Source organism: Polypterus senegalus, chromosome 1 (genome assembly GCF_016835505.1).
Source record: "Polypterus senegalus isolate Bchr_013 chromosome 1, ASM1683550v1, whole genome shotgun sequence".
Classification (NCBI taxonomy): Eukaryota; Metazoa; Chordata; class Cladistia; order Polypteriformes; family Polypteridae; genus Polypterus; species Polypterus senegalus.
In genome coordinates this window covers 84,474,876-84,499,033 of record NC_053154.1, presented here as the reverse complement: position 1 = coordinate 84,499,033, position 24,158 = coordinate 84,474,876, and the positions used below count along the sequence as shown (strand labels likewise).

General features: G+C 36.4%; 1 protein-coding gene across 2 annotated transcripts in view; it reads right to left on the bottom strand.

Annotated features, from left to right (window-relative positions):
* lmna (lamin A) overlaps nt 1-21,202 on the bottom strand; it is a 78,823-nt gene extending 57,621 nt beyond the window's left edge. For both annotated transcript variants that reach the window (XM_039752583.1, XM_039752588.1), the window contains exons 1-2: nt 21,096-21,202; nt 20,591-20,966 (exon numbers count right to left, since the gene is read on the bottom strand). In XM_039752583.1, coding sequence (XP_039608517.1) covers nt 20,591-20,952 — 362 coding nt within the window. In that variant the 5' untranslated portion in view covers nt 20,953-20,966; nt 21,096-21,202. The remainder of the gene's footprint in view (nt 1-20,590; nt 20,967-21,095) is intronic.
* Nucleotides 21,203-24,158: the final 2,956 nt, after the last annotated feature.

Below are 24,158 nucleotides of genomic sequence, written 5' to 3'. Positions count from 1 at the left end.
TTAGTCTCTGGTGGAAGATGCCTTTCACTTAAAACAGTCTACTGTCAAGAATGAATAGAACATACAAAAAACATGCCCTAGAGGTTTTGAGATTTTTGGGTTGTTCAAAATGATTTGCTTCTGCAGCCTTAGCTCAAATCTTAATTAGATTAGTTGTAACAGAAATTTTCAAAAAAGTGATTGGAACCTAAACTCTTTAGTTTGAACTTTATGCCAAATCTAGATTACAATTAAGAACATATAATTATTTTTTATTAATATATACTGTATTACAGTGCATGGGCACACCCTTACTCAAAGTGCCAACTTATGGTATATTTCATGCAACATTACTGCTTGGACATGAAATTTTGATTCTTTATACCTGCCCCTATTTAACTTGCCTCCAAGCTTTGCATATTTGTATCACATTATCAGTTCCTTCCTCCATTTAGCGGTTGTGCAGATAGTGCAATGTGCATGCCAAGTCCCAATTAATATGACCATATGGAATGAGAGATTCATTTCATATGCATTCATTATTTAGCTGCAGCTAAGGCTCATCGTTAACTGAGGAATCCTTTCTTGTCCAGAAGACTCTAGGAAAAGCATTAATTTAAGAAGAGGAAGGGAGGTGTATGCAATTAGTGTCAATAATTCTTAAAAATAAAATAAAAAGATAATACTCCTTTCTCTGTCCTCAAAGTCTATCACATTATGTGGGAATGGCTCCAATGAAGCTATTTGTCAATATTGAATTTAACTGATTTACCATTAAAGATTTCCAGGCTCATAAGAAAACTTTGACAAAAACATTTATAAATGTTATTCACTGTTTTTCACTTTGCCTAATATATCCCAAACTGATTTTAGTAAAACAAAGCTTGAAACATTTGACATAGTCACTAAAGCTTGTATAGACCTGCTCCTAGAGAGTGAATGCAACAGCTGCATGACTATAGTCCTCTAAGACATGGATTAGGACTCTCTAAAGATGTATACCAACCAATTAGACTGGTATCTGTTATTTTGTAGTCCAGATAAGCACTTAATCTGAAGCAGGTCCATCTATTTATCTATTTTCACAACTTTCTTATTTTGGTTCAAGGTTATGAGGAATATGAGCATACCATGAGAGCATCAACTACAAGTCAAGATTTAAAACTAGAGTGCATACTTGTTCATCACTTAGCCCACTCAAGAAAAACAGGACCAAATAAAAGTAAATAAAGAAAATAAATACTGGCATGTCAGTAGCATGAAGTTTGATTTGGTGAAGTTTATATAAAACACCAATAGGCCTATAAGCAAACAACATGTTAGTTAATGCATCTCAAAGCTTGAGGAGAAGTATCATTTAAAAATGTGTTAGTTCTGGACTTGATTGGCTTAAGCTATTCACCAGACAGAAGTAAGAGTGAACATTTGGTGGGTGAGGTGGCACACAGTTTGGAAAAACCCATACTGGTTTTATGCATCAGTCTGCAATAATAAAGTGAATCTACTGTGTGGTGGGAGTGACTAGTGAAGTGCTGCTACAAATAGTTCAACGTTCAGAGTTAGAGTTAGAGTTAGTTCATTTATTTTTGTGTAGGGCCTAATTCCAGGTCTTTTAACTCACTTTTGATCTATGTTTTACAAGTTTTGCTTACCCCTTCAATTTTGGTTGGTCTCTGTTTGCTACCCGATTTCAGGGTGAACGTTATTATTATCTCCTGGCCATATATCTAAAATAATTCCACAAGACTATGAGTCTTTTAACAGTCAAAATTTGAAATTCAATCTTCTGGTGCTGGGTGACAGTTATGATAATAGTTGTGCCTCCATGCTATTTAATCCTACTTCTATCTAATTAGATGATAATGCAAGAGGAGTGCTGAATTCCTGTTGCTGATTTGTATTTTGCTGCGGTGGGCAGGCGCCCTGCCCGGGGGTTTGTTTCCTGCCTTGCGCCCTGTGTTGGCTGGGATTGCCTCCAGCAGACCTCCATGACCCTGTAGTTAGGATATAGCGGGTTGGATAATGGATGGATGGATGGATTTGTATTTTGATTATTATCATGCAATATTTTTCAGCTGGCATTTACATGTTACTACTATAGCTCAAAGGAATTTAGTTTACTGTTAGTTTCCATTGATCAAGTGAAGTAGGTATCTTATTTACATTCTCTTGTCTAAATCATCATCCTATAATACAGTTGAGACTATCATCACTAAACCTTTACTTAAGCTATGTCATGAAAGTATTACTAAAAGAAATGCGCTGAGTGATGTGTCCTTATTGCCATGATTAGGCAGTATAAGTGAGTGCTCCATTCTAATGCAATAGATCTTAAAACTACCCCCACCTAGGCAATTAGATCTATCATTTTGCAAAAAATAAATTGATGTTTTTAGATAATGTTCTTCTACATCTAATTAAGATGTAGATTTCTACAAACCTTTGTGTAAAGATGTGCTTGCTGGCTTCCATCTTGAATGCACCTCTGGTTAATTTGCACCAGTGTCCTTGACCATATTTTCCTTTTTAATCCAAATGAGTCTAATTTAATTGTACTTCGGAAAATGAAATGGTCTGTCAAGCCTCATGCCCTCATTCCTGTTATGACATGCTGTTGGTGAAGGATTATTGTAAGTATACAATATAACCAGGAGATGGTAAAGCAAAAATTGTAGTCAGACTGGAAAACCGGCTCAGAGCCAAAGAAGACATACAATAAGACAACCTAAATATAAGTACCAAAAAGAGAATCAGAAGATGAAGTCAAAAAGGAGATGGGACCTGATGATAAAGCTTATTTGGCAAAGAAACTAATTATGCACATTTTAGATTCTATAAGTTTAATCCACCCAGGGATAATGTGTTATATGATCACTGCCTTATCTACACCAGCACATCTCATGACACTATTGATATGATGATTGCGGTCATGTGACGCATATAACTACATCGTGTAAACGAAGAAATAAAAATTGGAATATAGTTAAATTTTTTCAATTCACTACCAAATGATCAAATTACCACAAAAACAAATTCTAGGAGGTGAAAATTTTAAACAAACTAAGATATGCATATACAACATGTTAACTGTTAAACTGCCCTGTTCTAGAGTAGCTTGGTTTGCATCGGTATTTTCCAACAGACTTTGACAAATGATTATTTTGCTAAAATGAAAGCTCAATAGAAATTAAAACTAAATGAAATTATGTGAGCTCAGCAAACAAATGTATTTTTTCTGTCAGTAAATATGCAAAGTATAAACAGGAATTAAAAAGAATGGGAGACATACACAAAAAGGAGAAGACAAAAAATGTGAGGTAAATATAAACACCTTCATTTCCCCCCCATTTCCTTTACTGACGTTTCAAATGTAGCATCACATATGTACCTTTAAGAGAAATAGATTGTGAATATACATGGTTTTGTGATAGCACTGCCCCTACAAGTAACATCAATTCTAATTACACATAAGTTTTAATTTTGCACAGCAGGTTTGGCCAGCTGCATATATGGCTGGTAGTGGAGATGAGAGTGTAAAGGCCAAGATTTGATCTCAATTGGTGGATGAGCTGCAGTGAGTGCTAACGAAAAATCTGACCTCAGTTATAGTGTATATTGTGCCAACTCAGCTTGCTCATTTTACTGACCATAAAGAAGAACTGTGGGTAAGAAGAAGTTGGATTTTGGTTTACATTAGTGAAATGAGATAAGTAAAAGAACACACTCACTTGCTCCTCAGGTTCTAAAACCACTGGTAGCCAGAACACTGTTGAAAGATCTTAAAGTCATATGCATATTTTAGAAACCCCTGCCTTTTATCCTTACTTAACATTTAATTGTTGTTGGCTAATATATTTTCTAAATCAAAAATAATTGTGTTTGCATGTGCCCACACACAAAGTGAGAGCCTGTTTAAAGCACAGTTGTAAAATCTGTCCAAATATTATCTGATTGTAAGAGGCAGCTGAGACCCCAGCAGAGGAAAGAGCAGGTGTACAAAGACACTCACACTTTGTTGTCCATCAGGCCTTTCCTAGTTTCAGTTACAGCACACAATCCTTACAGTAACAGAAATGGTTACATGATAATACTCTAATCAATATATCTTTTAAAATAAAACCACAGAAGGAGTGAAATATGCAAGATTTTACTATATCAACTCCTCCCCATTGTAGGAGTTGGGCCCCTTGAAATCTGAGCTGTGCTGGATGAGCCAGCTCAAATGTTTAATAAAACTTTTTATGGGTAACATCTAACTAAGGCTGCTCTAAGGAATGGAATGCATTTGTAAACTGTGCAGCGAGACACAGAGAAATAGATAGAAAGAGAGATCTGCTTTAAGTTAAGGAAAAAAATACCAAACAGCTTGCTGTCTTTTATTAGCATTTCTTCTTTTTGTGATTCTAAGCAGAGTAGATCAGATGCAGCATGCATGATGCAGTTTCAATGTTCTTTTTTCTTTAAATATGTTGCTAAAGCCTAAAAAAAACTTAAGGCTATAAAGTAAAGAATTTGTCCATAATGACTCATTCTGTTTGGCTAATTGCCTCAGATCCTCACCACAGTGGAAAGTCTTATCCCATTCTCAATCGTTTGGTACCCCTGCAAGGGGGAAAAACAGAGTCATATGCCCAAAAGTAGAATAAAAGAGACCCTTGTGAAAGCTGGCTGATCCTGTGACAGTATCCCACTACTACTACTACTACTACTAGGACACACCAGGTTCTTCTGTTTAGTACATGTTTGGGAATCACTTCCTGCTTTCATCCAAAACATGAATGTGTCGGCCTTTCCACTTATGGTAGCATGTGGACTGAAGGCTCAACAGCCTTGCATCAACTCATTACTAAGCATATGAAGTAGAGCAAACAGTGAAATACCAAAAGAAATGCAGCAGCTCAGTAAAATAATTATTTTGATGTATATAGTATCTTTACTTTTGAGAATAAAATATACATTCTTTTTGTTAAAGTTTATATTTCAAATATGAACAGGTTAATTGGCAACTATAATTTGGTCCAGTTTGCATGGACATAGAGGTTGGAAAGTTAAAAATCATCTATATACAATAACAAACATGGCCAATGCAGGGTTACTGCCAAAATACTTGTCCCCTAAATAATGGACAGATACAACTGTCCAGTACAGAACATTATGAAATTATATACCCCAAATGTAATTAAAATGACCAAGTGTGCATTTAGTTATGAATTTACCTCTTTATATATCTACTTATAAAAAGACATGACATCATACTGTGCTGTTAATATTAATGACAGATTTCTAAAATTCTAATTATATATATTGTCAAACACAGTTTTGACAGTACTTTTTACATTTGTGTTTTTAAAATTATAATATATAATATCCTTAGTCGTGGTAAGGCACAATGGTTACTGCCGGTAACTTACAGCTCCAGTAGAGTGAATTTGAATCACAACCCAATCTCAGTCGGTGTGGAAATGACACAATCCATCTGTGTCTCCACATTTTTCAGTCAGGTACTTTGGTTTTACTCAAAGATGTGTTTTAGGTCAATTGGAAAATCTAAACTCTCCCTCTTTAAAGGGGTGTTTGCTGAAAGGTGATCTGAAGTGGACAGGCACCTGCCTATTCTTATAAGCTTCCCAAAAAAACTGATTTATTGTGATTCTAAAACTTATTGAAGCAAATTCAGAAAATAGAGGGCTGGGTATTTTTATTGTGCTACTGGCAGTAGATTAGTTCAGTGGCTGAAAGAGCTACCTCACTAGTCATATGTCTTAGGTTTGAATCCCGTGATCATTGCTTGTGTGGAGCTTGCGTATTTTTACCATGTCTAAGTCAGTTTTTTTCCTGTACTAAAGTTTTCCTTCCATAAGATAATTCCTCTCCTTGACGCCATGAAGTCACACTAAATGCTGTGCCAATGCTCGTTTGAAACATACTTTACTTCAAGAGAGGCATAGTATGTTAAATTTTAACTAACCATACTGAGAATCTGCACTTCGAGTGAGGCTCTTAAAAGCTGTTGCTTATAAAACCTCAATTCAGAGCTGATAATATCTGTACATACAGTATGTACAGCTATAGTGATAATTGAAGAGATATGGCTAGCACATTAAATCTTTTTTTAAAAAATTGCTTTAGACAGAAAGATAGGTCTTATGAACAATCACATAACAGTGTTAAATACTTTATTAAAGGACTTCCAAAGTCAAGGCTTGTGATGATAAGGCAAAATGTACCAAAATTAACAAAAGGAAGTGATTATAGCAATCTAGCACCCTGAATTCCTAGAAACACAACAGCAGCAGGAGGAGTAAAAGAAAAAAAGCAAAATATCTATATCCCACCAAACACATGGATCTATGCTGATAACAGGGTGTCAGGACATTTCCTGCATCATTCTGCATGAGGCGTTACAAATGGCAGTCTTTTCCCAAACATCCTACTCTGCTGTGCTGATCCGTAACATGAAGGAATAAACTTATGAAAGCCTCTGAATATCTGCTCTAATAGCACTTATATGACAACTTTTAGGTGAACTGCCATATGCTATCCCATCTAAGAAATCTAAGAGCAGCTTCTGGCTGTGACATTAAAAAATAATAAAACTAAAAAAAAACAAAAACAAAACAGAAACCCATGACATAGTAGACAAGTAAGAAAGGAGCCACCAGTAACTGGCCTTTGGTGAGCAGCCTTTAGTAAGGCTATAAGCTATTTAAGAAAGGTTGCCCTCAATTATCTGGTAAGTCTAAGTTATCATTACATAGTAGTGAATGTCTTCTGTAACATCAGGGCCTTGTACCCAAAGATATACTGAGAGTTTCAAAATATAAGAATACTAGGGTGAGTCCCTTGGGGATTAAGTATGTTTATTAAACTGGGAGAGGGCAAACTGGGATGCCCCCTGCTCTCTTTAAGCAAGTTCATCCAGCTTTGGAGCATTCTGGTACCTTAGCCTTTTAAATAACTATTTTAGCCAGGAAGTAATCATTGTAAAACAAAAGGCCAATTAATCTAACAGAAACATGTTTGCTATATGGTTTACCAATACCAAATTGTCACACTATGAGTAATTGTGCCCTTCAATGAACTGTCACCCAATTCAGAACTGATTATTCCTTAATGTTTCATGCTGTTGGAATAGCTTCTGTTGCATAACCTTAATTGGAACTGCTAAAACAAATTAATTAATACAATTTAATACAGTTGTTATTGTCACAGTGAAAATGTGTTTAGGTACAATGCTGGGGGTTCACTGAGAAATAAAAATACAGCCTTTGAAGACTTGTAGAAATAAATGGACGTCAAGATACTGTAGAAGTGGATCCCCTTACCTGGTTTAATTAATCACCGGTGATTCTCATTGTACTGTACAACTAATACTTTCAAAGTTATTGAGTAGTGACAACATCCTGTATGTTTAAATCTCTCTCACCTACTGCAACATTATGGAATTGTGAAGACGCTGAACTGTGTCTTTCTACATCTTTAAGACAAACAAAAGCTGTCATCACTTCTGGACACCAATCCACAAATCCTAGAGTCAGTATTGCCTAATTGCACAATTTATTACATTTTTAATTAACTTCCTTAGTATTTTGACTATAGGTGAAACTCCTAGTCATTTACACTCTGATCTCTTTGTTAACTAGCTGAGTTATCCAGCACTGCTGTGTTAGAAAGTGGAAAGGTAAAAAAAAACTACAAATGACATATTTTCAGACTTGACTACTCTTAAACATATTTCGTTTAGTACACAACTATTATTAGTCAGGTGCAAAGGATCCTAAATTGCAACAAAAAAAAATTCGATATGGCGCCATCCAGAGCTGCTAGGGGCTATGACATTAATAGTGAGGGAAATGCATGATTAAACAAAAAGTTAATCATACTGGGTGAGAAAGAAACCCAGATTTCTTGGTAGAAAGGCAAGGGTGCTATTTCTCTGTTGATAGGTTACACTGTAGTATTTATTTTCATAAGTTCTGACCTCAGTCTGTTCCTGCTGCTTCCCTGGGGGACCAAAAGTTATATATGAGAAACCTGATTTATGATAAGAAGTATCTGTGCCAAATCTCAAGTATGTGGCTTGAAAAACAAAAGTGTGCATAATCAAATAAACAAAGATTGTACTAAATGTATAGAATGATTTCTTTAAATAGTAAAGTCATAAAGTGTGAGGGATTGCTCCTTAATTTCTTACCATTTACTCCACAATTTTTAAGACTGTTCTAGAATATTAACAAAAAAGCTGCACCTAGAAGCAATAAGAGTTGCCATAGGAGATCAGCTTATCAGGATTCAGATTACTTGTCTACACTATTCTCAATGGCTCAACATAAAAACAACAACTGAACTACGTCAAATTTGCTGACCTCTAGACATCTGAATTCCACAACAATACAAACAACTGAGCAAGTCCAGGGGGTGCTAAATTATTGCTTTACATGAGACTAGGTAGACAGCAGTTGAACAACATGAGACAAAGAGAACATATTGCTGAAGGTGCCACAGTCTTTATGAATTTAAGGTATAGCTCAGATTCAGTTCTGCTAAAGTTGACTGGTGGCCAGTACAGACATAGTAGTAGATGCTTTGAATAAAGTCCCACTTCTGTGAGCATCTAAAATCTTTAACAACTGGTTTAAAGTGGAACTGAATCTAAGAAGAACTTAATTCCTCTTGATATAAAGGAACCTACTGCATCCTTCAATGACAACTCTTTCAATTTAACATACTGTACATACTGCTACAAAAGTAATGATGTTTTAAATATAAAGTGGTTTTCATAGGATTTTAGATTTTGGCTGTACCTAATGACTTTTTATTATCCTATAAAGGTGGTCTGAGATAAATAGTGCCTTATATAAGTGGTAAATGGAAAAGGGAACTGGGAAGAGGAAAAACATAAAACAATGTTTCAAGCTACAGAAATTAAAGCAGGAGTCATTATGACCGATGAGGTATTGTGAACAATTACGTCACAAATATACAAGATTTTAGAAAATCCTGATAAGTATATAAATTAGTCTTAAACTAAAAAAGTTAGGGTGAACTGGAATGTGTATTCATTCAAATAGATTGGATTCATAAAGTAAACCATAATAGGGCAGCCTTTGCCATTAATTGAATAGTACAGCACGTCTATGAGCAATTCCAGCACTTCTTTGTAAAAGGGCATTTTGAACAATCCTGGCCAATGCTCAAGTGGATGACATTTTTCTGTTATCAGTTTTGAGAGAAAAGTTATTTGTAATAACCTGCTGCTCTGTAATATAAGGAACTTGTAATAAACAAAGTAGTTTGCTCAAGATCCTGCATACTTTAATATGTAATACATTATATGCTTACTATAAGTTACAGCAAGTTTTGAGTCTGTCTATGCAAGCATCAGCCTCAAACAGCTTAAACTGTGTTAGTCTATTTCAGACACTAAAAAAACTGTAATTTTACTTTAATCATAGGCAAATCTATCTGTTTTCTACTGCTTCCTCGCATGTCATGAGACTGTATGCCATATGCTGTTTTTGAGTGAGTTGTGAGTTAGTGTGTAAGTTGGCATGCTCTGAGATGAACTACCAATCTGTCCAGGACTAGTTCTTGCATCCAGGGCTGACTGAGCAGGCTCTGGTTCTCTGTCATTGTGAAATGGAAAAAGTGAGCTTGGAAAATGAATGGATGGATACTTTCAGGAAACAAATAAATTACTGACTTTTAAAGAATGAGGGAATATCTGTTAACTAATTCTAAATCTATCAAGCTTTGGGGATCAGAAAAGAAACTGGATTTTTTAGTTGTAGTCTCTTTTATCAGAAATCCTTTTATTCTGATTTCAGTCTTTTTTTGACTTTTAAATCTATGCTTCTGCAAATAACTATATTTAATTTACAGCATTGATTTCTGTAAGTGTTCACTTTGTCAAAGTCAAAGATATGGAGGACTAATGGCCAATAGCCACTCATTAATGTAAATTCCATGTTACAATTATCATGTTTTTTCTACAGGTACTTATGTGAAAAATATTGTAATAACCTGAGGTACAAAGAAGAAAGGTAGGCACACAGACTCAAGTAATGAGTCACTAGGCCTGAACAGAGATTTGTACTGAAAGCACCTCCTTAATTTAAGTGCCTGTACTACTCCCACTGCTATTGCCATGGAAAGTGACCTAAAAAAGACATCAAAAAACCCAGACTGAACAGAATGCTGCCAAACTCACACTTCTTCTCAGTCTCTTTCTATGTTGCAAGTTAAATCTCATACTATTACTACTCTATGAGCTACCATGCAGCCTCCATTTTTTTTGGTTTTATGCACAGGTCTCCAAGTCTCACATGGTGTCTTCTCTTGGGTCTGGGTGGCATACACTGTCTCTATTTGAATCTCTTGCCTACCAGGTGCAAGGAAGGAAAGTCTACATTATAAGACATTTCTGAATTTATATTTCAAAGTTCCAGATTTTAGCCAATGACTCATAACAAAGCTTTAAAGATTTTCTTATGGCACAAAGAGATTTAAGGAATGGTTGTTGCTAAAGATTGGCTGTTAAGGTGGATGTCAGGTTGGATTTCAAAAAGAGTCCCATATAAAGAACAAAAGAGAGATTGCATATGTGAGGAAATGTTGAAAAGGAAGAAGCAATTGCTACAACTATAGAGGACGGAAGTAGTAAGGAGTAGTTTAGTAGTAAAAGATGGTGTCTGCAAGAAAGTCAGACAGGGCACTCTGTGGACAGCATCCTGGAGCCACTTTCTGTGGCCTTAACAGCTAGAAAGTTCTTCTAAGAAAGATGACTAGGTCAGCCCAAGAACCGCCTGACATATATGCTCATGGACCATACTGGAAGAACCACTGAGTTACAGCAAAATACACCAGAGTGTATTTCATAGATATAGTTCAGGAGTCTCCTAAGAATAAAAGAGACTGCAAGTGACCTTCAGTGGCTGATCTCCTTTTTGCATTCTCCTTTTCTTCTCTGCTACCTGATGTATATCCTTACAGCATTATAAAATATACCTTTATATTAATTTAGTTGTACAGAAACAGCAGGAAGTACGGTAAATATACTGTACAGAAAACAAAGCAAAGACTATTCTTTATATTTATATTGGCAAAAAACAAACCTTCTGAAGATTAGATAAAGTAAAATTAGAAAAGGGAGTGCTGGCTTACACTTAGAAGTAGGTGAATTGAATGTGACTCTAGTTTACAGAATTCTGTCTCCTAGGAAAGCAAAACCATTTAAAAATAACAATTAAAAACAAACAAATACCAGGCTTGCATGATTAGATTAGGCCAAAAATACATATGTTCATGGCAGATCTGTTGTTAACCTTGATGAAAACTAAACATTGAGAAAAATATACAACAAATGTTAAAATCCTGTAAACCACTGCAATATTAAAGGCCTGAAAAGGTACAGATGGAAGAAATAAATCTGTCCACCTCTGCAGATTATGCTATATATTTTCATCATTATCTATTATAACTCCTATAAAACAGTCTTAAGCATCAGCTGCGTATCATGAAGTATAGGGTGCACTATTGAAGTGCAAACTACCAAGAAACTAAAAAAAAATGATTTTTTTTTCCACCTTTCTATTTTCTGAAATTGAATTGTACAATCAATCAATCAGCCAACATTTATTTATATAGCACATATTCATACAAAAAATGTAGCTCAAAGTGCTTTACAAAATGAATAGAAAAATAGAAGACACAATAAAAAATAAACATAAGTCAACATTAATTAACATAGAATAAGTAAGGTCCGATTAATAATTAATAATTAATAATCAATGATTGGCACTACTGCCTTTCAGCTTCTGGGACATAAGTTCAGGTCACTGCATGAATATAATTTATTTATTCTTCCCATTAAAGAAAAATGTCCTCCATCCTCCCAAAGATGTGCATATTTGGTTAATTAGAAAGTCTAAATTGACTCAGTTTGTGTATGCGCATGAATGTGGCCTGCTTTGCTTTCTGTGCTGTCATATTTAGGTCTCCACAACCATGTAATAAAACAAATGGATGTGAAAATTGGAAAATATATGAATTGTCTGTAGCTTTTTTTATTAGACAGGAGATTCTGCAGAAATCAGAACATTTCCTTGCAGCAACTTACCTAATAATTTTATCACAACAATTTTCAGTGCATTGATCTACTGATTAAAGGCACCTGAATAATAATAATAATAACATTTATAAATAGCTTTTCCAACATACTCAAAATGCTTGCATAGACATTGGAGAACCACTTAAACCACTACCAGCAGAAGCCATTCTTGCACCAGTATTCTTGCCACACATTAGCTATTAGGTGGTGTAGGAGTGAGGCAGACAGCCAGTTAGAGAAATTGGATGATTATGGGGCCAGAATAACAAGGCTGTGGTTGGCATTTTACCCAGGACATCAGGAAACACTCTACTCATTTTGAAAGATTCCCAGGGATCTTTTATTATCTTCTTTGAAGGACAGTGTCAATTTGTATAGCACAAGTGTCACCGTCGCTGCACAGGGGCATTGGGATCCACACACTTACCACAGGATAAACATCCCCTGCTGGCCCCAGCAACACTTCTTCCAGCAGAAATCCAAGCTGTTCCTAGATGGTCTCCCATCCAAGGACTAGACTGGCCCAAACATGCCTAGCATTAGGTGAGTTACTTATTCTGAAGTACAGGTGGTATGGTTGCTGGCCTAAGCAAATTTTACAGCTGTGGGAAGGTGGGGCCCTTCTCAACAGACCTAGGTGCAGGCCAGAAACCAACCACAGACAGGACAGTCATCTATCACATGGCTTTCTACCACACACATCCTCACTCATGTCAACTGGGCAGGATTACAGTCACAATCAACTTAATGCATGTGAGAGGAAAACTAGAGCACCTGGAGAAAAATTCCACACAGTCATAGTGGAAATAGGCTAACTACATATATAGGCAGTTGCAGATGCTAGCTTCTAGAAGCAGTATCCTGGAATTGTGAGTATGCACTGCAATTCTCCTCACAACAATTGTGATCATGAAATACTCATTAATGAATCTAAAAAGAAAATAGTCATGCTTGAGCACAATTATTAATTTTTGCCTAACACATTATAACAGACATTCAACAATTCTGTGAAGTTAAACCATCTGTTCAAATATTTTTATTTTTAAACAACTGAAAAAACTCTGCACAGTTTGTAGCAATTCACTTGCTGTTCATGCGTGCATAGTATATCATCTTTTGAGAGTTCTAGACCTTTTAAATAGCTGAAAGCCATATTCTGAACACTGAAACTTTATATAAAGGAGTCACAGTTTCTATGAAAACAAAAATGGATTATAAAAAAATACAAAAAAATTAACTGTCTGCACCATGGCTCTTAGGAGCTGACAAAAACTTTCCACAATCCTTTACCACACTAATGTCAGTTCTAGTGGAAATATAAATACTGTTCACCTTTTTGTATGTGCAAATCACAGTAATGTATTGTGAACAATAACTCTTGCTTTTTCAGTGTCTGGTCTAATAAAGCTCAACATTTTCTGGAAACTAAGTACTAGTACTATTATTCTAAGTAGTCATATTGGCTTTAAGCAGTCATTGAAAATACATTTGGTAAACTTATGTAAAATAAATTTTTACTGTTTTATTGAACTATAATATATTTGGCTTTCTCCTATAATCAAATATCTTAAGATTAACTGATTTGGTGTGAGTGGATGTGTGCATAAGTGAAAATATATTTGTCTTTTACTATTCCTGAATTTACAAACTTATCTTAACCAAAGTGCACATCATTCCTTTTTATCAGAAAAACAGGGACACACAGTTTACTTTAATCAGTCAAAATATTAAGTAATGTAGATGAGCCTAACAGAAAATTTTTATCGGTAAATATTCTGACAGTGCTTGGATTCAGATTTGGTTCTAAAAGCTTTGCTTGATTACGCGGTTTAAGTTTCCTCCCATGACTGAAAGACATTCTCTTAGGTTGGTTGACAACTCTGATATAAACATGTGTGTATATGTGGTTGGACTGTGTGATGGACTATCAGTCTATTCAAATATTGCTTTCGAATTGCATACTGGTGAAGTGCTATTGGAATTAGAATATGGATGGATGGACGAAAGTAACTACTAATAGATTTTAATCTAATAAAATGCTGACCATGGTACTAAGCAGCAAATGATTTAAGAACAGTAATTCAGTTAATTTATATTTTCACCCAGGATTCATTCAGTTCTGGCATAGAAAAACAAAAATTACATATTGTACTTCAAGCTTATTATACGCAGGATGATATGGTAACTCAATCACTTGAACTGTTGCTTCATAGTTTTGGGACCTTGGAGTACTTCGTCCACTAATGTTCCTGTTGAGACTGCACATACAGCTTGTCTCCATGTAGGTCTCTCCAGGTGCTTTGGTTCCTACCACATCCAAAAATCTTAAGAATAATTGACATGGTACGAGTGGTTGTGCATGGATGGCATTACATTTCAGGATTAGTTCAAGTCATGAGCTTGATGTGCCTGGGATAGACTGAACCCCCTGCCCATGACCCAGCTCCACATAAAGCTGAAAATGAACATTTGGTACAGGTCAAGTGGAACAAGCCAGCTGCAGAGAAAAGAGTGAGTCAGTGTTTTTTTCATTTGGTTCATTGATTGAAAGGTCTGAACTCTCTGTGACTGAAGGACCAAAGAAGTCCTCCTAGAATCCCAGCAGGGCTTTGGGCTGCCATGTTCGTGATGAAAATACACGATTATATTTGGGAAAACATTTCTAACTCTGTAATACAAATATTAGATGAAACAATCATTACACCTATGCACCTCAGAACTTAGAAAAAAACTCAGGATTCAAAATCTAAAGATCTGTCATGAAGTTTTTGTTTTGGTTTACTTTTATGATTTTTTAGTATTGTATTTAGTATTTTTAGTACAGTATTGCACTATACTGTTACACTTTTCTATCATTTCGTTTAAACAACTTCAAGAGATATCACTTTAGGCACAAGGCTTTAATTAGCGCACATGCGCACTCAGACTTAACACAACTGTAACAATCGACGTTTAAGAGAAAAGTTCGGGTCAGTAAAGTCTTTGGACGGAATTTGTGCGACAAAAGGTAAGCCGAGTTCGGCCGAGTGAATTCTGGGAAAGTGAGCACTTCAGAGAACTCACGCATTTTCGGGGAAAAAAACTTCACGTTTGGAATGTACCATAACCATTCCCTGAGGATCACTCAAAGGGACTTTACCTAATTTCTGAATATTACTTAATCGATGAAAGCATTAGGCCAGTTACGTGTGTGTGTGTGTGTATATATATATATCCAGAGAGAGAGAGATGTAAAAGAAGGAGTACTGTGAAAGATTCTGGTTCTGAACCCTAAACTGGCAGGCAGTAGCGGAACCAAATGTTACTTGTTACAGAAGGCTGTCCGGGCTTTAAAAATAAAAGCGCAATACCACGTTCAAGAAGTGCGGTGGGTGTGTATTAGTGTACATTATTAGAGGAAGAAAAGTACTATAATTGTAAAATAATATGATGCGCTTTTTTGCCATTAAATACCCCCGGGTTTTAATTCTGCGACAGAAAAAAGAATATAGCTCTTTTTTGTTTGTTTTTTTTAGTTTTTTTTTTGCTTCTAAGGTAGACATGGATACAACTAGTTTTTAAAGTACTGTAAGTTTTCTTTCGCGTATATGTAGTAACGAAATAATGTAGTATATGTGACTTCACAAAGTAATTAATAGTGTAGCCCAGCGGTTTGATTTGGGAATAAGACCACGACATTAAGGGGTTTAAATCCTCAGTCATATCCGCCTGTGCAACACTCTAATCCAGACATATGACGTGACTATGTACTAATTATAAGAATGTGAGTATTGATAGCACGAGCGTGGGTGTGTACTGATATATAGTATGCAGTTTCTCCTTTGAAGACTTTGTGCCATGATGTTACTGTAACTGTTTAGTGCCATTTCAGTGCTATATGTGCTTCCATATGACAGATTTGGTAAAAAAAAATGTAAAAACGAACGCCGAGAGATATCATGGCGATGTGCAGTCCAACAACCATTGACTCGTTCCTGTCAGTTTAGGGGGTCATAAAGTATGAAGTTACGCACTAAAAAAATTTGTAATAGCTGTAGGATTTCCAAAACCAAGAAATCTGTGGGGAGGGTAATTAGTAAAAATGGCAAGGTTATTAGATTGATTCATTATAAGTCATGATTTAAATCATAGGTAATTAAGCATCCTGTAAATTTTTAATAATTGTTGTTTGGAAGTTGATGTTTATTTTGTATTCAGTGAAAGTGGGCTTTAATTCTGGCCAGTGTTATCTGTCTGTTACGTTTCCTACACAATTGGCTAAATCAGTATTCTGCCTCATATTTTGTTAGTGAATATGCCTTATAGATATTTTTTCGAGGCTGTCATTTTAGGATTTTTTTTTTTTGCTGTTCAAGATTTGTGAGTCAACGCAGTGACTAGAAGCTTCTGACCCAGATGCTCATGTTTGTTTATCAGTTGTACTGATGACTGAGCATCTTTGCAATTGGGTGATCATGACATCTTGTGAAATTATGTCTAAATGCCTGGGACTTGGAGATTACATTTACAAAGGTTTTATATTCTCAGTTTGTAAGGATTATTGATCTGTTCTTATGCCACTCTTTTGTCTTAATTACCAAAATTTAGTGACTGTCCTGGACATCATGCACAAAAGCCTTTTTATCATCCAAAGCTGATTGTGTTTCATTAAAGTTGATTACTCACTCAAATCTAGAGTTCTGGGCTCAGCGTTTATAGCACGTATGAATCAAATAATTGTATTTTGTTTGTTGTAATTGCTCAGTTTGCGTATACTAGTCTTGCATGGTGAGTACTCATTGTAGAAATCAAACTTTGTAATCAAACATACTGTATATTGCCATTTTTGAAGTGTTAATTCAGTGCTGCTGTGTACTAGGATTAAATTGCTTCAGATACATCAATCTGGTACTTTGTTTTAGCTTTTTAGATATTAACATTTTGGCTTATAAATTCAAATTATTAAACTATGTATTAGAGTCATATAATATCAAAGACAAAATCCATCCATTTTTTGAACATGCATTTTCCATCATGTATTTGCAGGACAATAAATTCAGTCCCTGCATCTGACATAAACAATGAACCAGTTCTGGTCAGGAAACACATCTGTACCTATACTTGGTCACATTGAGACAGTTTAAAGGTGGCAGTCAACTTGCACTTCTTTGGGATGTGGTGGAAACTGTAGAAAACCATTGTAGTCAAAAGGGGCACATGCATACTGACAGCAAATATCCATCTGGCTAGTAATTTGACCCTGTTTTTTGTGATTGTGTAGCAGCAATACTAACTAATGCCCTATCATGCCACTGTCTAACACAAGATAATTATTATGAACCTACAGTTCAGAACAAAAAATGCAGTTCTCTGGAACCTGATTCTGTGCCTAGGTTTTTAAGAGGCAGAGTTGAATGATGCCATTGTGGGCAAACATTCAGAAACAGCACTGTAATTCTAAATTATTTGAAAAATGACACATGATTTGCATAAAAGTGAACTAAGAATTTTCATGGTTTAGATATGATGCATTTGCTATGACTTTTATAGTCCTCAGAGTGCAGATTAGCCAAACAGGGAATGTACTTGCACCAAATAAATTTACTTTATTTGAGGATGAAGATATCAATTATTAGGTGTCCATCCATCATCCAACCTGCTATATCCTAACTACACGGGGTCACAGAGGTCTGCTGGAGCCAATCCCAGCCAACACAGGGCGCAAGGCAGGGAACAAACCCACACACCAAGCACGCACATGGGACAATTTAGGATCGCCAATGCACCTAACCTGCATGTCTTTGGACTGTGGGAGGAAACCCATGCAGACACGGGGAGAACATGCAAACTCCACACAGGGCACACCCGGGAAGTGAACCCAGGTCTCCTAACTGCGAGGTGGCAGCGCTACCCACTGCGCCACCATGCCGCCCCATTATTAGGTGTAAAAGGCAAAAAAAAAAAAAAAAAGAATTGGATTGCAACCTTAGTACATTTTTGATCTGTTTTATTTAATGAGTGAAGGAATCTTTCACTTTTATTTAAACCAACAATAGCATTTTTAAAGTTCCTGTGGTTTTTATCATGAAAAAAAATCTTGGCTTGGCTGAACAATCAGAAAAGTTTTCTTAAAGAGGAACCAGTTCCTTGTCACGCTAATGTATAGGCTATTTTTCCCTTCTAGTATGAAGGTTTTTCACTGTTTTTAATAATCCTTAAATAAGATGCAGTAAAATGCAAACATATTTTGTATTTTTCAACATCTTTATTATTTTCTGTATGGGCTTTGATCTCCTTGAACCTCAATGTTCCATATTAGTCTGTAGAACAGAGAGTTGTAATAAATTGTGTTAATTTACATTTCTCATGAGTATTTATATCTGTGTTTATTGTGGAAAACACTTTTAAAACATGTAAGAATATAACCAAGATCTCCATATGCCATAGATGCAGAGTACTACAGAAGAGATATACTGTAGGTATACCAGCACTATCAAGTCTAAAATTCACCTTTATTTTATGTCTGTCTTCATTTTTAATTTCAAAATATAATCTAAAGTATAAAATTACTTGTACAACCATATGCACATTTTTTTATTATTTTTTTCTGTCATGTATGGTGAAAGGATTTTCCCTAATGTGTCCAATTGAATCAGTCAGAACTAAATTAGCATTGTCTTTTGTAGTAATCTGTAGACTCTTATGAGCTTCTTTCAGTAACATCAGATACAAGACAGTAAACTATTTTGGATGGGATGCAAGTCATTTATGGAGTGCTCTCCCACACATGATTACACTAGAGAAAGTTGGAGTCACTAGTTAACCGTTTGTGTATGTCTTTGGAATGTGGTAGTTAATTGTAGTACTTAAAGAAGAATATACGTTTAGGTACAGACAGATCATAGAGACAGTGGTTGAGCTGACAAACTCATCTTTGGATTTGTGAGGCGGAAATGTTAAGTTCTGCATGATCATTCTGCCCCCAGTAATAACAATATTCATTTAGTTGTATCTGTACCTTGTCAAATAGCTGTACCCTATCACAAAATGCTTGTATGTCTAGTGCTTTGTATGTCCTGCACTTTTTGGTTATTTGCACAGACTGAAAGCTAAAGTTTACATTTTTAGACTCAAGTAAATGAATCCCTTTGAAATGCACAAAATACAAGCAAGCACACAGTGTAAGAGAACAGCCAATGATTTCCTTCAGATCACCATTGCATATTTTCATAGAGCAGCATCAACTACTTCACACATTTTGAGATAGTGGTTATTGGAGTTTTTCTTATCTTATTCAGTAATTGTTGGTCTTATTACATTAATGGTAGAGTAGAGATTAAAATTAATAGAAGATAATGCAGATGTTAAATTCATTCATAATTTGCCAAATAAGTTACATTTTAAAAGAAACAAAGACACAAGATGTTCAAATTCATTATCTTCTGATACACCTACTCTGAAATATTGCAGAGAAGGATCACTTCTTTAAGTTGCAGAATAACACATTCAAGAATTTACTTCTTTGTCACTCTAGTGTTCTTGACATTTGAGACATGCTGAATTACATTTCCAACATTTTTTTTCATATTGACCGATTGCTAATGTAAAGGGCCTGCATAGTGATGATTCAGCCTAATTATTGATGAAATATGTAAATATTTTGAAACTGAGATGCAGTCTGGGAAACCTACATAAAAATAAGGTTGTAGAAAGAAACAGTCATAATATGTGCTTATGTATTTACTAGTCATTTGCAAGCTGTAACACAGCCCTGACTCTCCCTTCATACTTCACTTATTTTGTCTATTCCATTAGAGCTGACTGTGTGCCAGGTTTTTTACTAATGAAGTCTATGCCAAAATATATTCTTCCACATTGATACTATTTATAATAGAGAAACACTGATACATCCATTATTACTAAGAATCTGGTCAAGTTAGTTGCATACGCTTGGCAGGGGCTATACTGTATAGTCTCACATTTGTAGATCATTCATAGTGGGTATGTAATTATCCTTTGATAATTTAATACATGAGACATGCTGTACTACTACCATTTAGGGTTGTTGTATAAGCATATTATGATGTGAAAATACTGACTTACAAAAGCAGTGACCAAGCATACATTGTCACAAACGTTTTAACCAACCCTGAGTGTAGCTGTAAGGTTGAGTGATCTCTGGGACCAGCCCAAAAATGCCTATTTGAGGTTTTTCAATTCCAAAAAACAGATTTCTTTCCATTCATGCCTCTGGTATATTTTTAAGTATCCAGATGTGTTGAGAGATATGTATTATGTTCAAGCAATTACATAAAAACTAACACTTCTAGGAAACGTTTTGTGAGCAATGCTTGTGTTTCATCTAATAAGTGAATTCTTGCATAAACTGCTAAAAGCAACCAACATGAAAATACAGGCAACAAATGAATTCCAATTAATAAAAAGCATTTACAAAATGTAACCACCAGGTGGCACTATGCTCAAGCTGCAGAGGAGGTGAAAGGGCTGAAAAACACAACATACCTTGCTTTGAGCTCCTTGTACTCCTCTCTGACTTTACTCAATTCCAGCTGCAGTCGTGCTCTCTCCTTGGCCACTGAATCAAGTGTTTTCCTAGCATCTGCCAGCTCCGTCTCATATGCCGTCTTCATGCCTGACACCTCACGGTTGACCACCTCCTCAGATTCAGTAATGCGCAGCCGTAGGCCAGCATTTTCTACCTCCAAAGAGCGCACCTTGTCAATGTACACAGCCAGACGGTCATTCAAGTCACGCAGCTCTTCCTTTTCCTGGAGACGAGTGATCCTAGTAGGTGAAAGTGGTGTATTGGAGCTACGGGTGCTGGCACGTTTCTGCGACGGTGTTTCCATCTTTTCAAAAGGCATTAATTTGCTATTGACTGAAACAAAAGTAAATCAATAAACAGTAAAGCTCAGGAAAAGCCGGACACTTGAACAGTGTGTTAATGACCCTTGACTGGAATGCTGCAAGGTCATTTCTAGTTGTTTATTTGGCTTGGATACCATACCTTCTGAAGTTCTGTGTGTTTCTGGCTTTCTTCTCTTCAGCTGCTCTCTCTGGCTCCTGCTCTTGAGTGACTCTCATCAGACTTTCCCAGCTCATATATTTTTGGTGTGTGAGAGAGAGAGAGAGAGAGAGAGAGAGGGAGCAGCAGAGAGAAGGGTGGAGTTAGTATAGATGTCTGGCAGAAAGCTGCTTGTATGTGGCGCTGGTCCCTAAGCCCTGTGTAATAATCACCTTTACATGTAGGAGTTCTGCTGGTTTGAGTGGGGGTCTTGGGGATTAATCTGCTGTCAGTTTAATTAGATTTCTATACATCTAAATGATAGAAACCATGAACTGAATTATATAATAAAGAGCTTGTAAATGAAAGTACTGTCTGCTGACAAGGAACAGTCTTGGCTCTGATTCTTACAGAGGCAGCATAAGCTGAACTCTGAATCAGATTTTCACACAGCCTAAAGCTTTACTTTTACCAAAGCAGAAAAGTCAGTTTGGAAGTGTCATTAACCTAACAAAGATAAAGTGAGTTTATCAATATGGAAAGGACTACAGTATTCCACTTAAATCACTGAGCTGCTCTCATACTATTGACTACGTAATGTTTGGATGGTTCAACATTTTGAAACACGCCGGATGTGTGTCAGGACTCCACCCCTCATAAAGTCTACATAGGGCTGTACTCCCTTGAACTAAAAGTCAATTCTTCCCAATATTTTTATCAATTTTGCAACTTTATGTTGATTTTTTTATTTTTGTTTTATTCTCTGTATCAAAAGGAGGATTTGTTCGAGGGTACCCCAGTGTCACATTTGCCATGCTATGGAAATTCCAAGTAAAAAAGCTTGCTTTGGAGCAGTTAAAGTAAAAGGAGGGAATAAAGTTATTTTTCTAAATCCACAACTTTATCTTTGTTCATTTCTGGACTGTGAGCTAACAAAAAAGATTTAGTTCATACAACATTAAGCTGAGTCATATGCACTGGTCGCTGTTTGCTCTAACATCTTGCTATGTCTGTCTCAAAGAATTCTGTTACCACTCTGCCTGTTACGTAGTGTGCTATTAGCATTTTAATATTTTCCCAGTCCACTGTGGGCCAAATTAGCATGCCAGTAGTACGATAGAGTCTGGTTGTATATTTTCTTGTTGGGGCACATTTTGGGGCCAGTTTCTGAACATTAGTCCAATACAGCATGTTCGCTCAAGTAAACCTTTGAAATGTCAATCTATTGTTATGTACCTTGGCCTGCCTGCTTACCAGCTATTTGGTAATCTTGATGTGGCACAGTTCATTTTGTCCTGCCATAGCTACTCCAAGACTTTCAACAGTGTAACAGGTCCTGCCGGTGTGGCACAGTTTGAGAACAACTGTCAAAGCTCATTTTGTGATGCCATCTAGGTATCTCACCATTTGACTGTTTTTCCTTTCATGGCAAAAGTATTGCCATTGCAGAATGCAACAATATGAATCAGCATCATGGAGTACCACCTGCTTGGCTATTGTAGTATTAGTTTTTATTCCCCACATATGTGCATCACCATCACTTGGCACAAACAAGGCTCCAGAAGAAACCTGCACTAGTTTATGATTATAGTTAGTTGAATTGTACTCTAACCAGAAAACCTCTAATCAGAAGAGACCCTTTTCATGGTTTCTGTTCTTTTAGTGTTCTGAGGCACATGTGTGTTGGAGACAGGGGTGGTTGACACACCAGCAGCATCAACTATAGGGTCTGATAGATTTCAACAGCATATCACAGCTTATTATGCTTACTTACAGATGGAATGTTCATTAATGAAGCTGTAATTTTCATCCATTCATCAGCATCTTAATAAGTTAACTCTCCAAAATTGATTAGTTTCTCTGCACGTTTCAGCTCCATGGCAATGAAAAACTAGTACTTTTGCCTGCCTGTGTAGGGGTTGTGTGTTTTCCCAGTGTGCATGACTTTTCATTTAGTATTTGGTTGCTTCCACCATTGGGGATATGTGAGTATTAGATTTATTGGTGACCTCAGCTAGTTTGGTATCCAGCACTCAACATAGTATACAATAAATATTCTGAGAACAGTTGACACATCCAGCAAAACACTAACACACTTGCTCATCCAATCAACACAATAAATGCTTGTTCAGAAGTGAATAAATCAAATAAAAGAGAAGCACACAGCACTAATACCTACTGCATGAGTATTGACTTGGATGAATAGATAGATAGATACTTTATTAATCCCAAGGAGAAATTCACATACTCCAGCAGCAGCATACTGATAAAAAAAAAAAAAATTAAATTAAAGAGTGATAAAAATGCAGACAAAAGGTAAAACAGACAATAACTTTGTATAATGTTAAGGTTTACCCCCTGGGTGGAATTGAAGAGTCACATAGTGTGGGGGAGGAACGATCTCCTCAGTCTGTCAGTGGAGCAGGACAAGCTGCTCCTCTGTCTGGAGATGATACTGTTCAATGGATGCAGTGGATTATCTATGATTGACAGAAGCCTGCTCAGCACCCATCACTCTGCCACGGATGTCAAACTGTCCAGCTCCGTGCCTACAATAGAACCTGCCTTCTTCACCAGTTTGTCCAGGCGTGAGGTGTCCCTCTTCTTTATGCTGCCTCCCCAGCACACCACCGCGTAGAAGAGGGCACTCACCACAACTGTCTGATAGAATATCTGCAGCATCTTATTGCAGATGTTGAAGGATGCCAACCTTCTAAGGAAGTATAGTCGGCTCTGTCCTCTCTTGCACAGAGCATCAGTATTGGCAGTCCAGCCCAATTTATCATCCAGCTGCTCTCCCAGGTATTTATAGGTCGGCACACTCTGCATACAGTCACCTCTGATGATCACAGGGTCCATGAGGGGCCTGGTCCTCCTAAAATCCACCACCAGCTCCTTGGTTTTGCTGGTGTTCAGTTGTAGGTGGTTTGAGTTGCATCATTTAACGAAGTCCTTAATTAGGTTCCTATTCTCCTCCTCCTGCCCACTCCTGATGCAGCCCACGATAGCAGTGTTGTCAACAAACTTTTGCACGTGGCAGGACTCCGAGTTGTATTGGAAGTCCGA